The sequence below is a fragment of the Myripristis murdjan genome, chromosome 4 (genome assembly GCF_902150065.1).
Source record: "Myripristis murdjan chromosome 4, fMyrMur1.1, whole genome shotgun sequence".
Lineage (NCBI taxonomy): Eukaryota > Metazoa > Chordata > Actinopteri > Holocentriformes > Holocentridae > Myripristis > Myripristis murdjan.
Genome location: NC_043983.1, coordinates 21,259,821 through 21,282,352, shown reverse-complemented (window position 1 = coordinate 21,282,352; position 22,532 = coordinate 21,259,821). Strand labels below are relative to the sequence as shown.

Sequence of the window (22,532 nt, the reverse complement as noted above, 5' to 3'; positions counted from 1 at the left end):
AAGAGAAAAATAGGTTCTGGATTAGTATTAGCTGAGAATCAATAACTATGCATCGCTAAACCATTGATTGACTGAACACCAAATAAAGAAATGTACAAATCTCTCTGCATTTGCAATATTACAGCATATGAGAACACAATTTCAATTATTTACTTTGAATGTTATTTCACACCATAGAATCCACACACTCAGTGTTATTTCATGTATGACAAAAAACAAAACAAAACAAAACAAACAAACAAACAAAAAAACCCTATAATTAACAAATGCATTATCTTGTCTGAAAAAGGTCACTGACAGCCTTTTGGTATGGTGTATTCTTTGTGAATATTTTTTTTTTTTACAGTAGCATGGTCATTGTATTTGGTAGCAGTGTCCAATTCTGATGTATGAAATGTAGAACTCCCATAAAATACAGGGAATCTTGTGCAGGTCTATTTACATTATCACACAAAGACATAAAAACCACATTCTGAGGAATAAATAGCTTTTACAGTTTAGTGCTCCAGATGTGCGCTAGTGCACTGTGCAACATGTTGCATGCAGAGCCATTGATAAAGAGGTTTTGGCTGGATCATAAAATGGGCATGTTGTCCTTAACACTAAGAAGGCTGTAAATCTGTAAAGAGAAAAAAAAAAAAAAAAAAAAAGGATAGTCCTCCACAACACGACCATACTGGAATGCCCAATGCTCAAGAAACAAGGTGGCACTGAATCACTCAAACAAAAGTGATTGACCTGCATTGTTTGTGGAATTAAAATGACTGCTGGTGATGTCCAAGCTCCTTAATGTATGCCACTAGCTGGATGTAACCTTAGTGATGAATGTTAAAGTCATCATGGAAAAAATAACATCTGTGCTTCTCTAAAAAAAACACTGAGAAGTAACCATGGAGCAATTAGTACAGGAATCAACAGTATGCCATTTCATACAATTTATCGGTCTACGTTTTGTTGGGATGAAATTGAAATCTTGGTCATGATCCTTGACATTTAAAACACAGAAAATGTAGTTAATGCAGCTGTACTTTTTTGCGCAGTATGAGTCAGAAGCTCAGTTATTAGTCATTAAGGTGACCAGTTATGATTTTTGACGAACACAAAAGGACATCGAAGATACAACCTGTCTTTTCTCTAATGACACTAAAACAGCCTTTATAAGTTCATTTTAGCAGCAACCCAAACACAGAATAATCGATGCTATGAGGAGGAGCCTTCACGGAAAATGTGTGATGATGGAGATTAGTAAAAATTATAAATTACTGAGTAGCAAATTTTGCAGACCAGGTTGGATTCTGCAAAAGCACTGTTTCTCCCACAGCAAAATGTATCTCAAACATTCAGCAACTTTCAGGATATGCGTTTTGGTCCCTGGCTCAAGAGGTCACCAAAAAAAGCAACAGGAGGTGTTACGGGCAAATGAAGGACTGGGCTGGAGCTGGCTGTTTCTCACACAGATGAGACAGTACTGGGTGCAGCCGTGTGTGTGAGTGCGTTTGTCTCTGAGCCCGGCTGTTCTTTGGGGCTGGACTTGTCCAGAACAGAGATCTGTGTGACGGTGCTGCTCTCAATGAACAAAGTACGTCGTCTTTTACTGTAGCTCAGATAGCTCTGCGTCTGCCATTTCCAGAACCTCTTCTTCAGTTCTGCCTGCACCTTAACACACACACACACACACACACACACACACACACACACAAACATACACAGAAATGTGAATTCATAAAAGCAAAGTTCAAGTACAAGTGTATACATGTAAATAGTCATACAAGTAATCAGTGCTCCAGATGCTGGGTGGAAGTGTTTTCCCTCCTCTCTTTCTACCTCATCTTCACTCTAACACTAACCATAACAATTACTTGAGTTACAAAATAAATACAGATTAATTTTGCACTCCTTAGCTAATCTTGTTGACTGCCTCCTCAGCACGAATGCCAGGTGCTTTACATACCTCTCCATTCAGGAAACAGTAGAGCAGGGCCACAACAAATCCCTAGGAAACAGAAGCATAATGTCCAAAACTCCTTCATTATTTACATGATGCACCACATACTTTCATAGGAAATTAAGTGTGCTTGTTTTTATTCTGTCTTTTAATTGCCTTTTTTTTTTTTTACTTACCTCTGTGTTCTCTTTTGTTTTCTGCATTGAAAATTCCAAATGTACATAAAAAAAATAAATAAAATAAAGACAAAGCTAACTCTCTCACGAGCGCCACACATACCTGAAAGGATCCCAGTCCCAGCTCTATGAAGATGCGTGCCTCCGCTCCTGTGTTTTCTGGCAGAAAGGCAAATACCATGTAGTGCATCCCAAACAGAGGGATGAGAAATAGCGTGGATTTGGCCAGTCTCCTGCACATACACACCATTGGAAAAGAAACACTGTGTGACTGCATTCATTTATGTGCATGCATGTGTATGTGTATGTGTATGTGTGTGTGTGTGTGTGTGTGTGTGTGTGTGTGTGTGTGTGTGTGTATCTTACATGAAGTGACTGGTCTCATTGCCACCGACACCAGGAGACTTGAGCTTCTGAACCAGAATGCGGATCACATTGACAAAGATGATGAAGTTCACCTACATTTTGCAAAAAGAAGAGGCGTCAGACATGCTGTGTGCAGAGCACCGTGGCATTTGTAAAACAGATGAATTGCAAGATGTTTTTGTTTGTTTGTTTGTTTGTTTTGGGGGGGATTGTTGGATGTTTGCTGCACTGATGCCTCACACCAGTTAAAAATGATTTCCTATTGTTTGGTTACACTTTATTTGGACTGTTAAATGTTAATATTTAATTTAGCATCAACTTCACTATCAGTTACGTTTCTAAAATGAATAAATATTGACGCTTCATATCAACTTCATATCGGTCCAATGTAAATACTCATTTTACCAACTTTGTATGTTAGGTTTACATAGTAAGTTCATATATTCAAAGCAAACACAGAAATCGTGTCGCTGGTAGCGTGACAGACCACAGTGGCTGCTGCAGACTAGATGCAAGATGCAGGATAAATTCAAGATGGGGAACTTCTATAATTCCTCAGTAGCTACTGCTGTAATCGTTCTGTTGGCCACCCACCAGCAGTGATGTAGTTATTGGCCCTTTTATGATCCACCAGATGAAGGCCACATCTGTGTCATCCCAGCAGCTATGACAGACAAGAAGAATTAATAAGACAAACACAGCAGAATGAGAACTGCAGTATGGTCTGTTCCCACCAAAGACCAAGGCCTTGTATACTCACAACTACCATCCGCTGTCCACAGCCAGTAAAGGGTGCTTTAGATATTGCCATGCAAATCCTTGTAAGCTACTTCTTTCTAAGTCAAATACATGGATTATCTTTTCCCCTTAGATCGCTCTGAGGATTTTGGCTTTGGTTTCATGGCTGTATCTTCAACAGTTGTGAAGATAATTGGTCGGCAAACACATATACAAACCAAAGCGCATGCGCACACACACACACACACACACACACACACACAGTATAATAAATCAGACTGACCCAGTGAACACAGTAAACTCCGCACAGATTGTGTCTAGTCACAACAATAAAAAAGAGGCACTTGAACTGCCTAATGCCCCACTATAATCACCATTGATACAATAAGGAGTCACAGCAGTTTCAAGAAAATCTGCGTTTCCTCATTAATATGCAAATTTATGCATCAAGGAACTCCCAAATCTAATCAGAATTTCTATTCTCTAGGAGGAACCTGTGCTGTCAACTTGAAGTTTCTGTCATGTGTTGTGTTCACAAGATGAGTACATTCATCCGCTGTATATTCACAGGATATTTTGCAGGATTTCTGACAGCTAATGTAGCACCTGCACTGATACTCACCCCCTGTTATCATAGAAGTTTCGAGTTAGGATCCACGCTGTTATGATTGTGGTCGGGAGACCTGGGAGGCAGGAGCACAGTGACATGGTTGTAAGTGGCAAAGAAGAGAATCACCAGTATGGATATGAGATAAGAGAGAGAGAGAGAGAGAGAGAGAGAGAGAGAGAGAGAGAAAGAGAGAGAAATGCATATATATCCCATGTATGTTTTGCAATAATACAACTGCTATATGTAATTAACTGTCAAAATAACTACAACAAGACTAGGCCAGCCCGGTTGATGCTGAATCTGCCCTGCAGCTTGCATCACTTCTACTCCGCTATTCCACATTCATAGCTTATGTGTTTGTGTGTAGGTGCACAAGTATGAATTTTCACAAAATTGAGCATGGGGCAGAGGCAACAATGCCTATGCTGTGTCACTCTGATCACTTTAGCCCACTAGACAGCCTCTCTACACTTTGAACACCTCCCTGCAGGAAAGTACAGTTCATAAGCTCTCGGTGCATGTCATTTTATTATTCTGGAGCTTTTCAATGTGGTCTGTAGTAACGTCGTATTTAACAAGTGTTTGTTTGGCTTGACTCTGTCATCAGTGTACCAGAATGACCTAACTAGCTAGCCTGAGCAAATATAAACAATGGTGTCTCAAGATAAACCGCGGTCATGGTGAATACTCCTGCTGAACACGTTGTCAATTCTTTTATCCATAAAGTCTAAAATTGTATTGTATTCTAAAATTGTAACTCTGCAAGAAACATAATCTGTCTGTCGGGAATTGGAGACCATTTTGATACATGCTTGAAGTTCTAACTTACTTACTAGATAACGATTTGTTGTTCATTGACAGAGAGAGAGAGAGAGAGAGAGAGAGAGAGAGAGAGAAAAATCAAAACAAGAGAGTGGTGGTATTGTGGTATCTTGGTATCAAGAATAGCACCCACCCCAGCCAATAACTATGTACCACCAGAAGTATTTCCTCTGGGAGACGAAGGTGAGAGCCAGCAGGGTCTGCAGGTACATGCCTTCCACCAACAGCCAGAAGTAGTTGGCCAGGATACTGAACTGGAAGAAGGCCACTGCTGATTTGCAGGATGTCTGCAGCACAACACAATAGCCACAACTGGTGTTAGACTATGGATCTCACTTAGCTGCAGTGTCTGTAACGACCTTCCCATTCAATTGTAGAGAGCTCTTTAATGATAATAAGATTGGAGAAATGGATGATAATTGCAGAAGCCTGGTCCTAATCTAACCCTTTATATGAAGGGCTTCGATTATCTGCTTGTCAGGACATCAACGCAGTGTGTGCGTGAGTGTGCGCATCTGCATGAGAATTACAATTATCTGATTTCTAAAATGACATCTAAACAAGAAAGCCAGTTTCTACAGTCGGGGTAAGTAAGGGATTAAGAGAAATGAGTTAGATTAAGACAAAAGGGGCTAGAGTTCTCCTGGAGAAACCCAATTATTGTGCTATATATACCCTAACAGCAATGTCTGAATGTTTTTTTTTTTAAGTCAGCCTATGTGCATTGGGATAAAATTCACTGAAGATTAATTTTATGTCAAAGTTATGTCTGATGAAAATATAACGACACAGCAGTCACTGTAACAGTCTGGGGAAGGTCAGAAGCTGGGGGGAAACATGGTTATTGGGGGAGTATATACAGGAATTTTCAGGTAGCATATAAACATGTTGAGTGGTTTCTTGCCATAACTTGGTTACTCACAATAATCTTTTAATATCTTCTTGTGTGCATGTAAATGTAGTAAATGTGCCTTGGCATGGATTATACAAGTCTCTCGAGCTTTACTGAAGGGAAGGAGCACCACTCTTTCAAAAAGATACTGTGCACAAAGAAGGGTATTACAGTAGGGCTGGAGTGCATAAATCCTTCATTACAAAGACAAATGCACATTTGAGAGTTCAGTGGTGCAAAAAAACCTAGGTACTGGTAACAGAGATGTGGAGAAAAGTAATGTGGTCAGATGAGTTACCCTTCACCATATTCTGAGCACCACCAAGAGAACGCCACAGGCCTGAATGGTTGACCCCTACAGTGAGGGGGCAACTCAATCCAAACTTATTCTGAGTGATCAGCTTTCTCCTCTGATGAAAGATTTCTATCCTGATGGGAGTGGTCTCTTTGAGGATGACAACGCCTTCATCCAAAGGGCACAAGGGCTCAGTGAATAGTTTGGTGCAGATGAAAATGATGTGTATGGTTGGTATACACATCATATAGCATTCCCAGTCACCAGATGTCTACCCAATTGAACACCTATAGGAGATTTTGGACTGACATGTTAGACAGTGCTCCCCACCACCACCATCAAAACACCAAATGAGGCACTATCCTTTTCCATCCCTGCAGTATCGTTCACAGATTTTTAGAATCTACACCAAGCAGCACTGAAGCTGTTCTGGTGGCTTGCGGTGGTCCAACACCTTACCAAGCCACATTATGTTGTTATTTTCCTTTAATTTGTCACCAGTATACGAGTGTGAGGACATCTGCATGATACCATGGTGGCCACTGAAAAGCTTTGGAGCTATCGCTACCAAATAGAAGTGCTTTCACTTTGTCATTAATCTTACCTAACACCCCCTCCACCCCCCACCCACCCCACCCGCCATCAGCATCAAGCCTGCTTCCTCTGCCATAATCACAATTTTCTACTCCTCTTATTTTCATGCCTTGCTTTCTAATCTATCTATCTGGCCTCAATGAGCAAGATTTACTCGGGCTGGTGGCTCTGACAGAGCGCAAAAGATCTTTCTTTCTCTTGGACTGTATGGACCTTTTCACACCCTGTCTCACATCCTCGCTAATGAGTCACAATGCTGTGCTGACAGGAGTCCCTAGCAGCCACACAACAGCGACACTTAGCTTCACTTCAAGCAGCCCCTAGAGGAAGCTAGGAGGGGAAACACTTGTCATTAATGCTCCCACAGGCATGGCTCATTCACCTCAAGCATTTCAATCAGATGTCCTGCCCTCAGCATTAATAAGCTTTCTGAGCTGCTGCGATTCATGTTGTCTGTGTGTTAAGGTACAAATGAAAGAAGTAGTTTGAAAGTTAACATTTTCCAAAATAGTAGTAGATATGAGTTATAGCTACATTTGTCACGGTAAGTGAGGCTAAGGGAGTATGTGTATGTGCGCGCACTCACAGTGGACATAAAGCAATGGTCCAGGTTCTCGTCAGAGAAGAGCACCCCATCTTTAATGAAGACAGCGCTTGCTCTCAGGATGAAAGAGGAAAACAGGTTAATATGGATGTAATTCCTGGTGCAGTGGAACTTCCTGTTGGGCAGAGAAACACATCCTTCACGAATGATGTCATTTCAAGGAAGAGTTCTGTTTCTGCCTTTAGGTGGATCTTGTAAACTTGTAAAGTCAAAAAAATGTCATGTGACCAGCTAAAAATTCTCAGGTGTTTGTGTATGGATGGTAATACTGTGTGGACTGTGTTGTCCACTGAAAGATAAAAACAATGAATGCCATGAGTACATTTGTTTAGATCTCTGTTACTTGCTTAATGATAGAGCAATGGATCGGTTGTATTAGGCACATTATGATCAAAAAGAAAAGTTGTATGTTTTTTTTTGTTTTTTGGTTTTTTTTTTTTTCCCCCATTGACCAAGTTGGCCTAAAGTCTATTGTAAACTCAGGTATCATGGAACCTGCTCAAGATTCAAGATTACTGTTTGTATTTGCAAGCTTGTTGTGTAAATGCAGGTGCAAATTTAGTAAATATAATATAATAGATAGATAGATAGATAGATAGATAGATAGATAGATATAGACAGGTTGCATGTGTAGGTATTTCTCAAAGGAAAAATATATTACGCTACCTGAACACGGTGAAGACAAAAATGGCAGATATGAGAGAGATGAGGGAGGTAGCATAGCCAGCAGTGTACAGCTGTTTGAAGTTGGAAAAGTATGTCTGAAAGGGAAAAAAAGGAAGGACTTAAAATCAGCCTCTGTCCGCATAAACCTCGCACACTCATTAACAAACTCATGCCAACTCATGCTCTTCACCTCTTAGAAAATGAATGAATTAAATGAGTGGAAAATGGTAGCCAAGCTGGATATTGGCAGTCAGGAGCTGTGGCTTTATTTGTGTCTGATGGGAGACAGTGTTGTTAATTAGCACACTTGGGGCCATATTTACCATGCATTTGCTATGGCACTTAAGCAGATTGTATAAAATGGGCCCGTTCTGACTTTCTAACCTATATGCAAAAACATTTTGAGCATGGAAACTAAGTCAACACATGGCAAGAGACTTTTAACGTGTTTGAGTTATTAATATGTATCTTCTTTGACAGAAGTGGTGCAGCATGTGGGACTCAGGTATTTTAAATGGAAAAATGCAACTGACTTGATTTGCATAAATAGTCTTAATAAATCAAGTGCAAAACTGGAGGGTGCTACACTTGTTATGTTTCTGCATACAGCAGTAATTAGCATACTGTACTTCACTGGCATTTGTGTGTGTGTGTGTGTGTGTGTGTGTTTGTGTGTGATGGCTTGTGATGAGCACTTGAGTGGAAGAGGGAGGACGGAAAGGTGAAAGGGTATGGCATATGCGGACAAGAGTGTATGGGAGAGATATAGACAAGGCATGCAAATGAACACACACACACACACACACACACACGCAATGGTGTATAGCAGTTGTGAAAGGCAGAGGAAGGGACATCATAAGAGAGGAGTGACCTCCCTCCCACCTCAGGCTTCCCAGAAGTTTAAGTGTTTAAGGCAACTAATCATCTTCTATATCCCGCCTGTCTGTCTGTGTACTTATCTTATTCTTCTATTTGCTCTTCGTTTGATAATTCATACTGGGTAAATGAGTATACTCTTGTGCACTCTCACTCAAGCCAGCCCAATACTTTGACTGGCCTAGTCAACAGGCTAGACCTCAAATATCCGCCTGGACTGATGCAGGGGCTGATAGGAATATAGTCTGACATCTTCAACCTGTCAATACAACAGTCTCTTGGTGGTCCAGAAACACTTGCAACGGCAGACAAACAGACAAAAGATCCATATGAGGAGGGAGAAAAAATAAGTGACATACTCTGAATGGACTCATAGACCATGCACAGTATGATCAGCTTACATCCTTGCAGAGAAATTCAGTCTAAGTTGAAATAAAAAGCTGCAAAATGATCTAATAAAATATGTCTACCTCTGATTCTGTCTCTGTGTCCTCGGCAAACTCGCACGCCTCCTCATAGGTGGGGTAGAGCTCCGACCAGCCGTGCTCAGTACAGTTCCTGTAGATGTAACCTAGGAAACACATCAACCTCTCAGTGGGAGGGAGGGAAGAGTCCCCAACAACAAGCATCCCAAGGGACCCCAGAGTCCGGAGGAGTGCAAAAACACAACTAGGGGGCATATGCATAAATAAAACCTGAGCCAAAAGCATACAGTGTGAGAAGAGAGAGAGAGAGAGAGATGTGGTATTTATCCAGCCTCCAGAGAGAAGAGGGGTAATGGTAGACCAAATAAATAACTGACACACAGGAAGATAAGAGGCAAGTATTTGAAATACAAGGGGAGGTTTGCACACTGAGATAGGGCTACACTGGAGGGACTTCATTGAGTTGGCAAGGAAATGAAAAAAGACAAAGATGAAAACATTTTTTTCCAACGTGCCTTCTCTTCACTGGAAGGCCAAATTTTGACAGATCAAAAAAAAATTGCATATATGTGGGATGAGCAGTGGTCAATGTGGTAGTGTACTTAACCAAAAAGGAAAAAATAGGGAAGAAATATATCCCTGTTTGAATTTGTGACTAGATTGTATAGAAGCCATTGTATATTGTATATTGTATTGTCTGAGATTGGAATAATTACCAGATTAAAGTTTGTGATAATACTATATCCATCATTCTCAATTGTGTAGCAGGAGCAGATAAAGGTGAAATCATAAAACAATACATAAATGCTGCATATTCATATATGTCACATTTTATCAACAGGGACTGATATCTATCTATCTATCTATCTATCTATCTAAAATTGCTATTTGTTCTGACTAATGATTTTCATGACTCATTCCTGGAGATGATGTATAGATTATTAGCTTTGATGAATAAGATTAGTTCCATTCACTCTTGCATCTATAAATCCACACAAAAGCCCCCCTGCTGCCTCTAGGCAACCCGCCTGAGCTGTGTGTAACACCAACAGGACACAAAGAAAAGCAGACCTTTCTGTATCAAAATTCAAAAGTAACAAAGATCTTGTTTACACTTGGTGTCGGGTAATCTGAAAGCAAATGGACAGCAAAGACACATTGCCATTCATTATCATGTGTCTCGAAAGTGTCTTAGCTGACCACTTGTGTTCACATTTCTTTACTGCCTACATCACCTCATTCACTATGTCCTTGTCAGGGATGCATCAGGATGCATTAGCGTTTCCACTATAAATCATATGTGGTCAAATGCATGATGCATTACCCTTTTCAACCAAAACCTTCCAGGGCCAAGGTTCCTGGTTCTTGCTCTTGAAAGAGGGTTCCAAGGGTAAATTGAGTACCAAAAGCTCTTATGACTTTAAACTGCACCCCGAACACCCACAATGTTATGTTCATGATTATTTGCTGCTGTGCCACTGTGATGTTGTTTTTGGTTTGAAATGTAAGAGCTGAATAGAGGAGCAGAATGATCTCTTCATAGAAAAATCTTAAGAGTTGCTGTAACGGGTAATTTTTTTTTTTTTTTTTTTTAAAATATTAATTGTACTGCTTTCATGATACATTTAACCAACATAGGATGTTCAGTGTGAAAACTCCACCCCAACAGCCCCCAAGAACTTGAAGAGTGCCACGTCAGATGCAGGGATTGTTTTGGGGCCCAAGGTCTCAACCCCGAGAACAAAAAGAGGAACTGGTTCCTCCGGTGCATACGGGTGACAGTTTTTGGTTCCACAAAAAAGTTCCTGTCCTCAGTGATTGGTTCCCCTTTTCCCTTTGGTAGAGGCACAATTCAAGCATGTGCACATATTTAATCTCTAGCACAAGCTGTGCTTACTGAAATTATTGCATACAAAGTAATGACCCAAAAAAGTGGAGCGATAAGTCCTTGTTTTGTTCACTTCCCTAAAAAGCCCTAGGTCAGTCTTAGAATCACATAATGACAAATAGGCTGCAAATGATGAATATACAGATGAGGAGAATGTGGACACAGCAGTCATGTTCTCCCACCATGGCCTGGAGCTCACTCACCGATCTCTATGACAATTATGACTCACAAGGTCACCGGGTTCGCTCTGCATGTGTGTGCTCTGTATCTGTATACACAAATACGTGTGTGCAATAGAGAGGATAAAAAGTTTACAATAATAGAACTCAGCTTCAGTGGATATGCCTGTCAAGCTCCTCAGCATAGCCACAGAGAGTGCGGAGGTTTGAGTCGTGGGCGGTTTTGCTGATATCTAGCCGCCAGAGTTCTTTCCTTGTATTAGCCTCAGCATAACGTGGCATGTAAAACCTGCAGCCCTGCAGCCATGGCGTCGGTGGGTGAATGGTTGGCTGTGAATAGAGGGTTAAGGCTAAGGCTCCTGGGAGGGCGCTAGTGCTCATACCACCATGCCTAATGAGCAGCGCCAATTCTTTCCTCATGCTCTTGGACTCTTTGATTTTCCAATAATTCATTATTTTCTCTGCCCGTGGCCTTCCACTGGATAGACTGAATCTAACCACACAGCTACAGTATTTGTCTTCTTCTGTGGTGTCTGTGGGGGAGGGAGTCCAGGGGGTTCAGGAACCCACTAAAACTGAGTTATGAGGTCATCAACAGCAACCTCCGCCTCCTCCTCCCTCCCTCCAAACACTACGCTCAACTTTTACTGACAAACTTCATATGTTTTTTTTTTTTTTCTTCTCAATTCTCTTTTGTGCTCTCTTTCAATATTACTGCCTTGGGAAATAGATGAGTGCATCATCCTTGCACCCCATGCAGTACATATTACAGCACATACACCATGCATACAGTATTCAGTGGTTTGTCTGTCTGTCATTTAAGAAATTATTTAGGTAATTCAGTACAACACTTTCCCAGACACTCAGACACGGATTTCTATGTCCCGAATACTGCTGTCCATCAGCCTTTATCTAAAATCAACTGTTTTATGATACGTGAAGAGCCATAAGCGTATTTGTTTTGTTTAAGCAAGCCAGCTGGACAACACAGTGGTTGGGAGAAGGTGGGGGTCACCTAAACAGAGCAGAGGAGCGAGGAGAGCGAGGCTTTCTGCAGCCAAGTCCAAGTTAGAGATACAGTAGAGGAATTCATGTGATCCTCTGTGTGGAATAGGTCTTTCATCTATAAACCACGCAGTAAAATCATAACAGCAGTCCCGAGAGACAGCTATATATAACTCAGCCCCTTCACTACACTATAAACTAAAAGATGTAAGCAGTGGGCCTAAGTTTTTTTTTGTTTTTTTTTTACATTTCAGTCTTAATCTGCTGATTTCAACTGAGAGACCACAGACACACTGTAACTCTCCTCTCAAAAGCCCCATCCAGACAATATTTAAAGAAATGCTCCAACATTTGGGGCAAAATACCCCTTTTCCAATGTACCCAGACTGAGATAAGATGTTTGATACCATTTATACCTCTGTACGTCCAGTGCTTCGGTTCCTAAGGGTAGCATTTCATGTTAGCTTAGTATGGGAGTTATTATCAGGGCTCTGTCAAAGTAAAAAAAATACAACTTAGAGCAACTCTTATTTACACACTGTACCATTTGTACTTAAAATACATATCTTTGGGGGGGGGGAAATCTTTATGCTGGATCTAAATATATCTTGTCTGAGTCTGGGTAAGTATTCCTTTAAGCTGTGGTATTGATTGGCAAATGGGTCAACATCCATGATGGAAATACACTAATGGAGAATTGGCAAAATTGTTCATCTACACTGCTTCAAAATGTTACCAATGTATTATAGCCTGCCTGTCTGAGGTCAGAGATGAGCTGAAGTGAGTTACCTTGATTGTTGGCAAACAACTGGGAGACGTTGGCACACGAGACGCTGACCACCTGTCCCACCTCAGCACGAGACCAGCAGCGAATGTTGTCCCACTCTGTTGGACACCCTGGAACATGACGACAACATGGTGACACATGGTGACATGGCGTAATGCTTTACCCTGTCACCTCATGCTCTATCTTTTATTTAGACTGTTGAGGCCCCTACAAATGAAGAAGGGCTGTCCAATTGAGGAAAAAAGAGTATACAGCAAAACTTTCATTGTAAGAATGAGATCTAAATGATAATAGGATGTCATTATACCTTTGCTCAATACACAGATATCAGTGTCAAAACAGAATATAGTTTATAGTAAATGAAGGAAAATAGTGAAATTGCATGTCACACACACACAGGAATACAGTTAACTGGGAAACGTGACTGTCATATTCCTCCATTCCTCCTTTGAATTGGAAGGAAACCGAATTGTGCAATGACCACAATGGGAAATGAAGTTAACTGGACCACTGCATCAACTTTGGCAGAATTCACCATTTCATTAGCAAACCAGCTGATCATCTGATACGTCAGAATGCCACATGTGGGGCAAAACAAAATCTGCAGGGGATATAGATGCTCTTATTGAGAACTACACGGGTATGAGGCAGACAAAGCATGGGTGGCAATAATACACATGCATGCATATACATTCAATTACACCCACAAACAGAGAAAAAGACATTAAAACACACACAAGCATGAGCATACAGCATCACATTAAGGATATTGAGGTTTATTATACACCCATGGCATAGTTACATAATGATTACATCTAGGCTAAAGGTTAAGATGAACTTCAATTAAGCATTTCCTTAGTTTTTAATTCTCATAAAGTAGACAGAGTGACGTCTGTAAAACAACCCCAAAGTCTCTCAACCTTAAATCCTATTCAAAATATAAATTAACACTGATTTTTTTTCTCTCTCCATACTTCCTCTCCTCCTATTTACATTTCTTTCGGTGCTCTTTTCGTTTTATCAAAAGCCACTTGCATAACCTTGAGCGTCCTCTTTATGGCGGTACCTGATACTGCTAAGTAGCAGTTCACACACCTAATGCATGATCGCTTTAGCAGAAGAAACTCAGCCTTCAAATGAAGCACAAGATGCAATTTTTATGGGGGTTTCCCCTGATCTGGGAATATGTGGGGTGTTTAATTTGATGATGTCTTCAACCCTCCTCCATGCCCACGCTTTGTCTCTGCACCATGTTATTCCCCTCACACCACTGACAAGCTCTCCCTTCGTGGACTTCAAATGAAGGGAGGTGTGGGGGAGAGAGCGGTAATGAGAAGCCCATCTTTCCCCGCCACCACAACGCCTGATACATCAAAGAGCCTCGGCCCTGCGTCAATTAAAACAGCAGCACAGACAGACGCACCACTTCTCATTCATAATGAAACACAGCCTTTGGCTAATGCTGGAGGTTCTCCCACCAAAGATGTGAGGTGGCGAACATCTCCCTAAATAAATGTGGATTGCAACTTTTTTTTTTTTTTTTTTACCATGTGTTTACCATGCCTTCTGTTTATACAATAATAATCAACTGAAGATGCTGAAGATGACATTTTCTGTTGTATCGATTGAATGTGGCATGCAGTTAGCCTGTTATTTAGAATGCCCTGATGGCTCTCTGGCTAATGAAAAGCTACTCTATTTGTATACAGACTGTGGCACCGCAAAAGGGCAGAGTGCTATTGTTTGGACCATGGTGTCTGAAAGGAGCTCTACTAGCCGCCACAGTAAGTACCTTCATTAGCTGCTAATTAAAGCATTGCTTTAACCGCTTGAGAGGAAGGCATAGTGGATAAATGACTGATATCCGCTCTCCCTCTTTTTCTCCTTATGTAGAAGCTGCAGCAGGTAGGAGTCTGAGAGGATCTCCCTTTTATACCATCAACTGTGGTTAAACACAAAGCCTTGTTTTTCATCTTGACAGTCGGGTTATTTGGGATTTTCAGTGTCCCAGCTGTCAGGGTAAGATCACTGGACTGGGTGACAGTCTGCTGTTTTGTTGTGTTCTTGAACAGCATCATTACGTTGATGTGGTACATACATGTGTAAACATCACGTCATTTGCAGGAGGGTGCGCCCACGCTAAAACACACTTGTAAGCACTCATTTATTAGGATACACACTGTCAGGCAGCTACAGGCACAAGTCCTAACACTTTGTTTTGTGTGCTTCACGGCAACAAGGAGTTATAGAAGCATTCACCCCTGTGACATTTATGTAACCTATGATAAGCATTAAGTACAAGTGGTGGGGTAAGGTTTGTCATTCCTGAATTGCAGACATGATGCAGTTTGTGAGGGAGGGGAATCAGATTGACTGGAGGTGCTCAGTATATGTCCCGTGTTATTTCCTTGCCAGCATGTCCATCTCTCCATCTTTCACTCCGTCCTTTGCTTCAGCTCTTCCCCTCAGATTTTAGTTTTCAGGGTTCTGATGGCCCATTGAAACATTTGTCTTCTGTGTACGGATATCTATTGGTGCCGCAATAACATTGTTAACAATATTGCAGCTAAAATGGCTCAGCTAGGATATACAATATCCTCCCCTCAACAAACAATGTTACGTGATCTAAGATAGAGAGGGAGTAGACGTTTGACCGAAAAATTGGGAGAAGCAGAGAGAGAGGGAGAGAGAGAGAGAGAGAGAGAGAGAGAGAGAGAGAGAGAGAGAGAGAGAGAGAAAATGAACAATTTAAAAATTCTATGTATCACAATGCAAAAATATGACAATTCATATATCAGGGCAGAAAAATAAATTGCAATATTTTGTTTATTTGCTACATTTTAGGAAAGACATTGAAATGACTTGCCCATCATGATTTCACAAGCTCACCACTGAATTTCGATTAGTTGCATTTTGTAATGGCCAGTTTTTTTGTTTTGTTTTGTTTTGTTTTTGTTTCAGGCAACCAGTGCCACTGCTTGAAACATTTGTGGCTCAGAAATATAATTCTGCTCTGTCACACTTTGTTGTCACTGAGGTTTTATAAACAGTAACCGGCTTTAACATTTAAAGCCGGTTACTGTCTGAGGCAAAAGAGTTGATATGTGTAAAAGGAAGGTATACAAAAAAACAGTCCAAGCCACGTATCAGCCACAAAACACGCACGCACAAACACACACATACTCTAATAGAATAATCCTCAATTTTATATGCTCCCTGGTATTCAGCTGGTGTAATTGGTTATGATAATGACAATAGTGAGTAGCCACACAGAGAAAGAGGGGAAAGAGAGTCATGGTGTGTGCTGCTCCACGGAAATGCCAAAAGTGGAGCGTGAAAGCCATGTTTAAATGGACATACACAAACGTATGCTGCCTCTGTCACTCTCTCTGGGTCCTCTGAGAGTGGGCATGACTTTAACTGTCTAATTTTCCTCATTCTCTCTCTCTCTCTCTCTCTCTCTCTCTCTCTCTCTCTCTCTCTCTCTCCCCTCTCTCCCCTTTTCCATCTTCTCTCCCTGTCTTCTGATCATGCTTCCTGTGCTACTGGAAGTGTGAAGGTAATTAATCCAGTGTGGACAGGACATTTGCTCACTTTCCCTCCACTGAACAGGTGTTAATTACTCACAGTGAGAGAAAAGAGGAGAAAGTGAGGGAAAGACAAAGTGTGTGTCTGTACCAATTAGTTTTTCACCCACAGCAGCTCACAGTTACCCAATACTGTACAATATTACATAGCAACAATGTCAGATGCAGCTGTTCAACAAAAGTTTACAGCTGCACCTGCAGTTTATTTATCCAAAAAGCAGACAATGCACATTGATAAATATAACATGATGTGAATGTGCCAGCTTAAGCCACTTGGCAAATTTTCATCTGTATTCCCCATGGCAGATTGACGGCATTATTAAGCAATGGACACTTAAGGCCGAGTGTAACAGCAAATAACATCATGCAAGTGGCAGGGACAGGCCAAAGTCGAGTGCTGTAGTCTAGATCAGTGTTTCCCAACCGGGGGTACGCGTACCCCTAGGGGTAGGCGAGCACATTGCAGGGGGTACGTGGAAACATAGGCGGAAATCCTGGGGGGGTCGGGGGGGACAAGACTCCTCCATCCATAAATTTTGAATAATATAGTAATATTCAATGAAAGCACAATGCACGGGGTGCTAATTATAAATGTAAAATAGTGTGTTTTTAAGTGTTAAAATGTTAGCAGCCTGATGAGAACTAGCAAGAAAACCTCCTCAAGTGAAAGCCAGTGAGTCATTTATCACACCACTTGTTCACCAAGCACAAGGTTGTAATATGAAAAGCGATATTTTCCTTGCTTGGTCCAAAACCTGCCTCTTTCAGCTCTCTGTTTAAGCTAATAGCTAATGACTGTTTACCAGCTGAAGCGAGTGCAGGACAATGAGGGAGAGAGAGGACAGACCACAGGAGGAGCAAATACTGAGCTTTTTATTCTTTCAATAAGTCTGTCAGGATATTAATGTCAGAAATAGTTCATATTTTACTGATATTTTGAATTTGTCTATGGATAGATATCTACTTTTTGCATTTTAAACTGCATTATTTTGTGGCATAGTTCCATTTCATTTTCTTATTTGATCTAAAAAGGAGAGTGTACAGCTCAAACATATACTGTATGTCACTATTTGATGCCATATCTTGCTTTGTTTTTTGTTGACACTACAATAAATCTGTTTTTTGAAGAATAGTTTGATGTAGTTAGATTATTCAAGGTATTTCCTATAGTTTAAGAGCTTATTTTGAGTTTCTAGTTCTTGTAAAGCTACTTTGATGGACTGTAGTGGAAATAGAACAGTGAGTAAAGAAATTTGGTTAGAGGATTATTGCTCTTAATAGCATTATTTAAAACATATGAACATACTGAGGGCTCAGCACTGTACTGCAAATTTCAATGGAGCATAAGAGAGTTCAGAGAGAGATGTACAATCGTGCCAGACAGCAATTTTTTCATGTCCCCCCCAAGAATTAGTCTCTGAAATTTTGCTGTTTACCCCCCCACCCCCATCCCCCAATAATGAAATGGGATTTTCGCCCCTGCATGGAAACATTTCATAACAGAACATAACTTATAACAAATGAGTATAACGTATGAGTGAGGGGGTACTCATGGTCTCACAAAAAGGCTCAGGGGGTACACAAGACAAAAAAGGTTGGGAAACACTGGTCTAGATCATCACAGCGGTGATGTTATTTACTATAACACACAAGCCTTGACAGTAATATTTTATGAGAACATCATTGTTTTTATCTGAACTAAAGTGACTCTAAAACTGTTTTTAATCATGCTTCATGAAAAAGCTGCTCCCCAAATAAAGACTTCTTCAAAAACTTCAAAAACTATTAAAACAGGTGAGGGCCCATACTGTCTGTTGAATCAGTTTCCTTATGAATGAATAATGAATAACGCCTCCCTTGTTTTCATTTTCTGTTTCAGACTCATAATCCAAATCAGAAGTTATATTTGCAAACATATCATCGCCTGATAGTGATGATCAATTGTTGGTTTGAAAGCTGTTGCAGTGGAGTAATACAGATAAAGTGATGTGGCTCCTATGTTACATTAAATAACACACCAGTTTACCAGTGAGGCTGCTTGAACAGAAACATCTGTTGTATAAAAGAACATACTCAGCTCTTTGTTTCCTGCTACTCTGGTCGTCGAACTGAGGGGAAGCTCATACCCACAGCCCTCACCCTTCTTCTCAGGACAGTTCTGGTTAAGCAGCTCTGAATATTCATGAGGGTTAAGCTCATTAGTGGTAGCTTTACAAACAGGAAGTGTGTTTGACATTTTTGTTTGTCTATTCTAGCCCTTGCTTCCCGGGCAGCTTTCGGGCTGAGCCATTGAACAGACCGCCTTGGCAACTGTTTGTGTGTGTGTCTGTGTGCACCTGTGTGTGTGTCTATGTGTTTGAGTTGGTGTTTAGCGGGCACGGTGAGGGCATTTGGGAGAGACAGGACCAGCTGGAATTCGGCTTCCCTCTGGACAGCCCAGCTTTGTAACAGCAGAGGCGAGACACCACACCTCACCTACCTTGGTCAATTTTTAGTCGGCGCTTTAGGAGGCTCATACCTGCTGCTTTAAATGCTAATTGTCACATCTTTGCTTTGGATGATCACAGGAAAGGGTGACAAATTATGCAATTAATTCTGAGTGACACCAGCTGTGGCGTGCATAGGCAGTCCCACCGGCAAGCAGATGACTGTTTCACGGAGTCTACCTCTCATTACAAGCCTTTCAGAATGGAGAGATGGGACAGGAAGAGTGGAGCCTACCCGCCTGGAATGACCCTGTCTCATAGCTCACAACACTTCTAAACAAAGAGAATTCATATTTCTAGCAATCAACCTGCTTTGGAACAGCATCACAGATGGAAAATGAAGCTTGGTCTTCATGAAGGACAGGCTGTTCCAGTAGCTGATTTATCTGAGGCACTGAAGGGTGATAATGAGTGACTCTCCACTGATTCAACTAGCTCCCATCAGGACTACATACCTTTAATTCAGAATTCTCCACACATGATTAGCTTCCCTGATTGTTTCTGGCTGCTTGGCCAAGCAACGGACAATGGCTACATCCCATTTGTGTCTGCACTGCTGCTTGTTTCCTCTCCTCCCTCACTACCACTTGTCTCCATCCAAAGGATGTATAACAGAAAGAAATGACATAACGTCAATGGGCCATGTGGAAGCCCAAACTGGTACCAAGTGTGGTAACTAACATTTTCCTAGTGTGATGTGAGCTAAATAAACAAGTGAAACAGGAATATTTGTCCTCCTCATCTTGAAAAATTGGTACCTTTTCACATTTTTTGAATATCCACATTGGATTTTGGGCTTAGCACTCTACTCAGAATCATATAGTTGAAGTGCAATGTTCCCTTCCAACATAACCAATATTTTCATTTCATTAGTGAAACTATAACTTTTAAACGTTTGGTATTTTTACTTGATAAATGATTAAAACAATGAATCAATAATCAACATTGTAATTTATTGATTTTTTTTTTTTTTTTTTTTTTTTTTTTTGACATAGTGGTGTTTTTCCACTCCTCTGTATATAACTGGCAAGTTTCATAGCCTGGTGTTGAAATTATTAATAATTTGTTATATTATTAACTAGCTCAAATTTGATATATTGGTTTATACACAGTTTTATACAAGGCTAACATTAACATTACATTATTAGTTAGCTACGCTGGTTTATATACAACTATTAGACAGTCTCCCGCTGTTCTGAGACAAATAACAAGAACAGCTAGCACATACAGTTGTTAAAAAAAAAAAACAGCAGTCTGCCTTATGTAATTTGTGTTTTGTTACATAGTCAAATGTCTGTCTTGTCAAAGTTGAAACAGCATAAGAATAATGGTTTTTAATGGGATTTTCTATGCCTTCATTTTGTCACAATGAGATACTGTCCAAGCCTTCTTTAATGTATTCCTGGCCTTATACCAAGAAGTAACTTGGAAGAGGGGAAATAAAGTGCAAAAAAAGGGAATGAGAAAAGAAGAAGTGACATCCTAAATGTCTAAAACTACTACAGATGAACTGGCCCCGTCCCAGACCTCCAGTCTTACACTGTGTTCATGTGAAGCTGGAACTGGAAGGTTTCCAACTTGAGACATCAGAGTGCTCAAGCAGGTGAGCAAAATTGATGTCCTATCGATGTCAGTACTGGAACTGACATTAAATATGACATTTCCATAAATCATTCACTGCAAATAATTGCATAACATAATTGCATAACATTAGAAGGTTATACGCCACAGTATATGAAATGGCAACAAAATCTAGAGTGCATTGATTGGCCATGCAATTTTACTATTAACATACAGTGTGCCTAAACCTTCCTGTTGTCAGTGTCCTGCTGTCCTTTTTATCTAACGCATGTCTGCACAGACAGGAACCTGTACAAATGTATGAACCACTACAAATGTTACCATGTTAGTTTTTTTAGTTTGATGACATCACAGAACTACATCTTGGATAAATTGAAGATCTGGGAAGCCCTGGTTTTAAGAGCCATTCATGTGGAGTGGTCCTATACTCAGAAGTCCAAAACGTCCCCATTTGCACTTTTAACATACACAACATTACAGCCAATCACAGGACATAACAATGCCTAACGCGGTATAATGTTGTTTCCTTGCACAAAAAAATATTAAATTGAACATCACTGGCATTAAACCTAGTCTGAATCGGCATCCTATCAGTTGAATTACATAGGTGGAAGTGGTGAGGCTATTTTCTACAGACATGCCATAGAATTTAGCATTATGCCTATGCCTATGGCCAATCTATATAAAAAAAATTCAAGTTAAAATATAGCCCTCAAATTTAGGATTTAGATGGTTGGAGTGGTTTGTAGGTGATTTTCCTCAACAAAGAGACAATGTAGCATCTTATTATTGTGCTATTATTGTGTAAACATACCCCTATTCACATATCACATACTCTGCTCAACCGATACTAATGTGATCTACAATAGTGAGCAAGTTACTTAAAAAAGCTTACTTAATCTTTACCGTGGAACTTAAAAAGATGAGAGGACAGATAGTTCAAACTTGGTTCTTTCAATTAAAAATAAAAACAAAACAAAACAAAACAAAACAAAACAAAACAAAACAAAACAAAACAAAACAAAACAAAACAAAACAAAACAAAACAAAACAAACAAAACAAACAGTGCACGTGTAAAGCAAAGTTTACACAGCATTTTAGGAATGTGTTACACGCATTTCTGCATTGTTTACTACAGGTTAGTCTGCTGAGCCATGACTCACCTTAACAAACACTTTGAATTTATTTTTTTATTCTGTAAAAGCACTGTAAGTACTGCATGTGTTAATAGACTCTTAAGCGTTTTAAACGTATTTGATGCGTGAATAAAAATATTAAAATATCAATTCATATTATACAGTTATGTTACTAAACTGATGGTCTCCCTGCTATTAGTCAGCCAACTAGCTAGCCAGGTTAGACAACAACCAGCGAAGTGCAAGACAACAATAAACAGCTGGATGAAGGACTTTTTGACTCATGTAACTTCATGTTCATGAAAACATTTCATCATGAAATATTACAGTTAATTAAAGCTTCACTCGGCTAGTTTTTTTATTTAGAAATGTGCCCATCTTATCACCTGATATCACAAGGTGGGATTGTACAGGGAAGAATATCCAATCCATACTGATTAGGATATTGTAGATTGCCTAACTGTATTTGCCTAAATACAATTTAGGTGTCAGTTATGTTCATTTCTCTGCACATAGGTATGGATTCAATCTTAAGAGTCAAATAGAAAGAGTGTCCTCCTACCTGCAAGAGAAAAATGACTCACCGGCATTAAATCTTTTGCTTCCCTTGTCCCTTTGCCATCTTTTAGAATAAAGTGATCACAGGCCATGCTGTGTGCTGTTTACTGATGTTACGATACACGATTTTTGTGTAGTGAAGTTCAAAAACTTTGAAACCATTATTTCTGACTTTCATGTGGAGCAGCCGGTGTTTAAAGATGCCTAGTGTGCTTTAATCTTATCTCCATATGCACAGGTTTGATACTGATCCAGTTTATTGAGGATTTGCTTTGTAATGCTTTTGGACAGACACAAAACCTGTAATGCTGGTGA

The 22,532-nt window shown here is 40.2% G+C and overlaps 1 protein-coding gene across 1 annotated transcript in view; it reads right to left on the bottom strand.

Moving 5' to 3' along the window:
- Positions 1-1,449: 1,449 nt before the first annotated feature.
- ghrhrb (growth hormone releasing hormone receptor b) overlaps positions 1,450-22,532 on the bottom strand; it is a 25,456-nt gene continuing 4,373 nt past the window's right edge. Inside the window, exons 3-14 of the mRNA XM_030049847.1 lie at positions 12,871-12,978; positions 9,055-9,155; positions 8,857-8,859; positions 7,709-7,803; positions 7,025-7,157; positions 4,791-4,944; positions 3,848-3,908; positions 3,082-3,151; positions 2,488-2,579; positions 2,225-2,354; positions 1,952-1,993; positions 1,450-1,656 (exon numbers count right to left, since the gene is read on the bottom strand). Of these exons, the coding sequence (XP_029905707.1) occupies positions 1,450-1,656; positions 1,952-1,993; positions 2,225-2,354; positions 2,488-2,579; positions 3,082-3,151; positions 3,848-3,908; positions 4,791-4,944; positions 7,025-7,157; positions 7,709-7,803; positions 8,857-8,859; positions 9,055-9,155; positions 12,871-12,978 (1,196 nt within the window). The remainder of the gene's footprint in view (positions 1,657-1,951; positions 1,994-2,224; positions 2,355-2,487; positions 2,580-3,081; positions 3,152-3,847; positions 3,909-4,790; positions 4,945-7,024; positions 7,158-7,708; positions 7,804-8,856; positions 8,860-9,054; positions 9,156-12,870; positions 12,979-22,532) is intronic.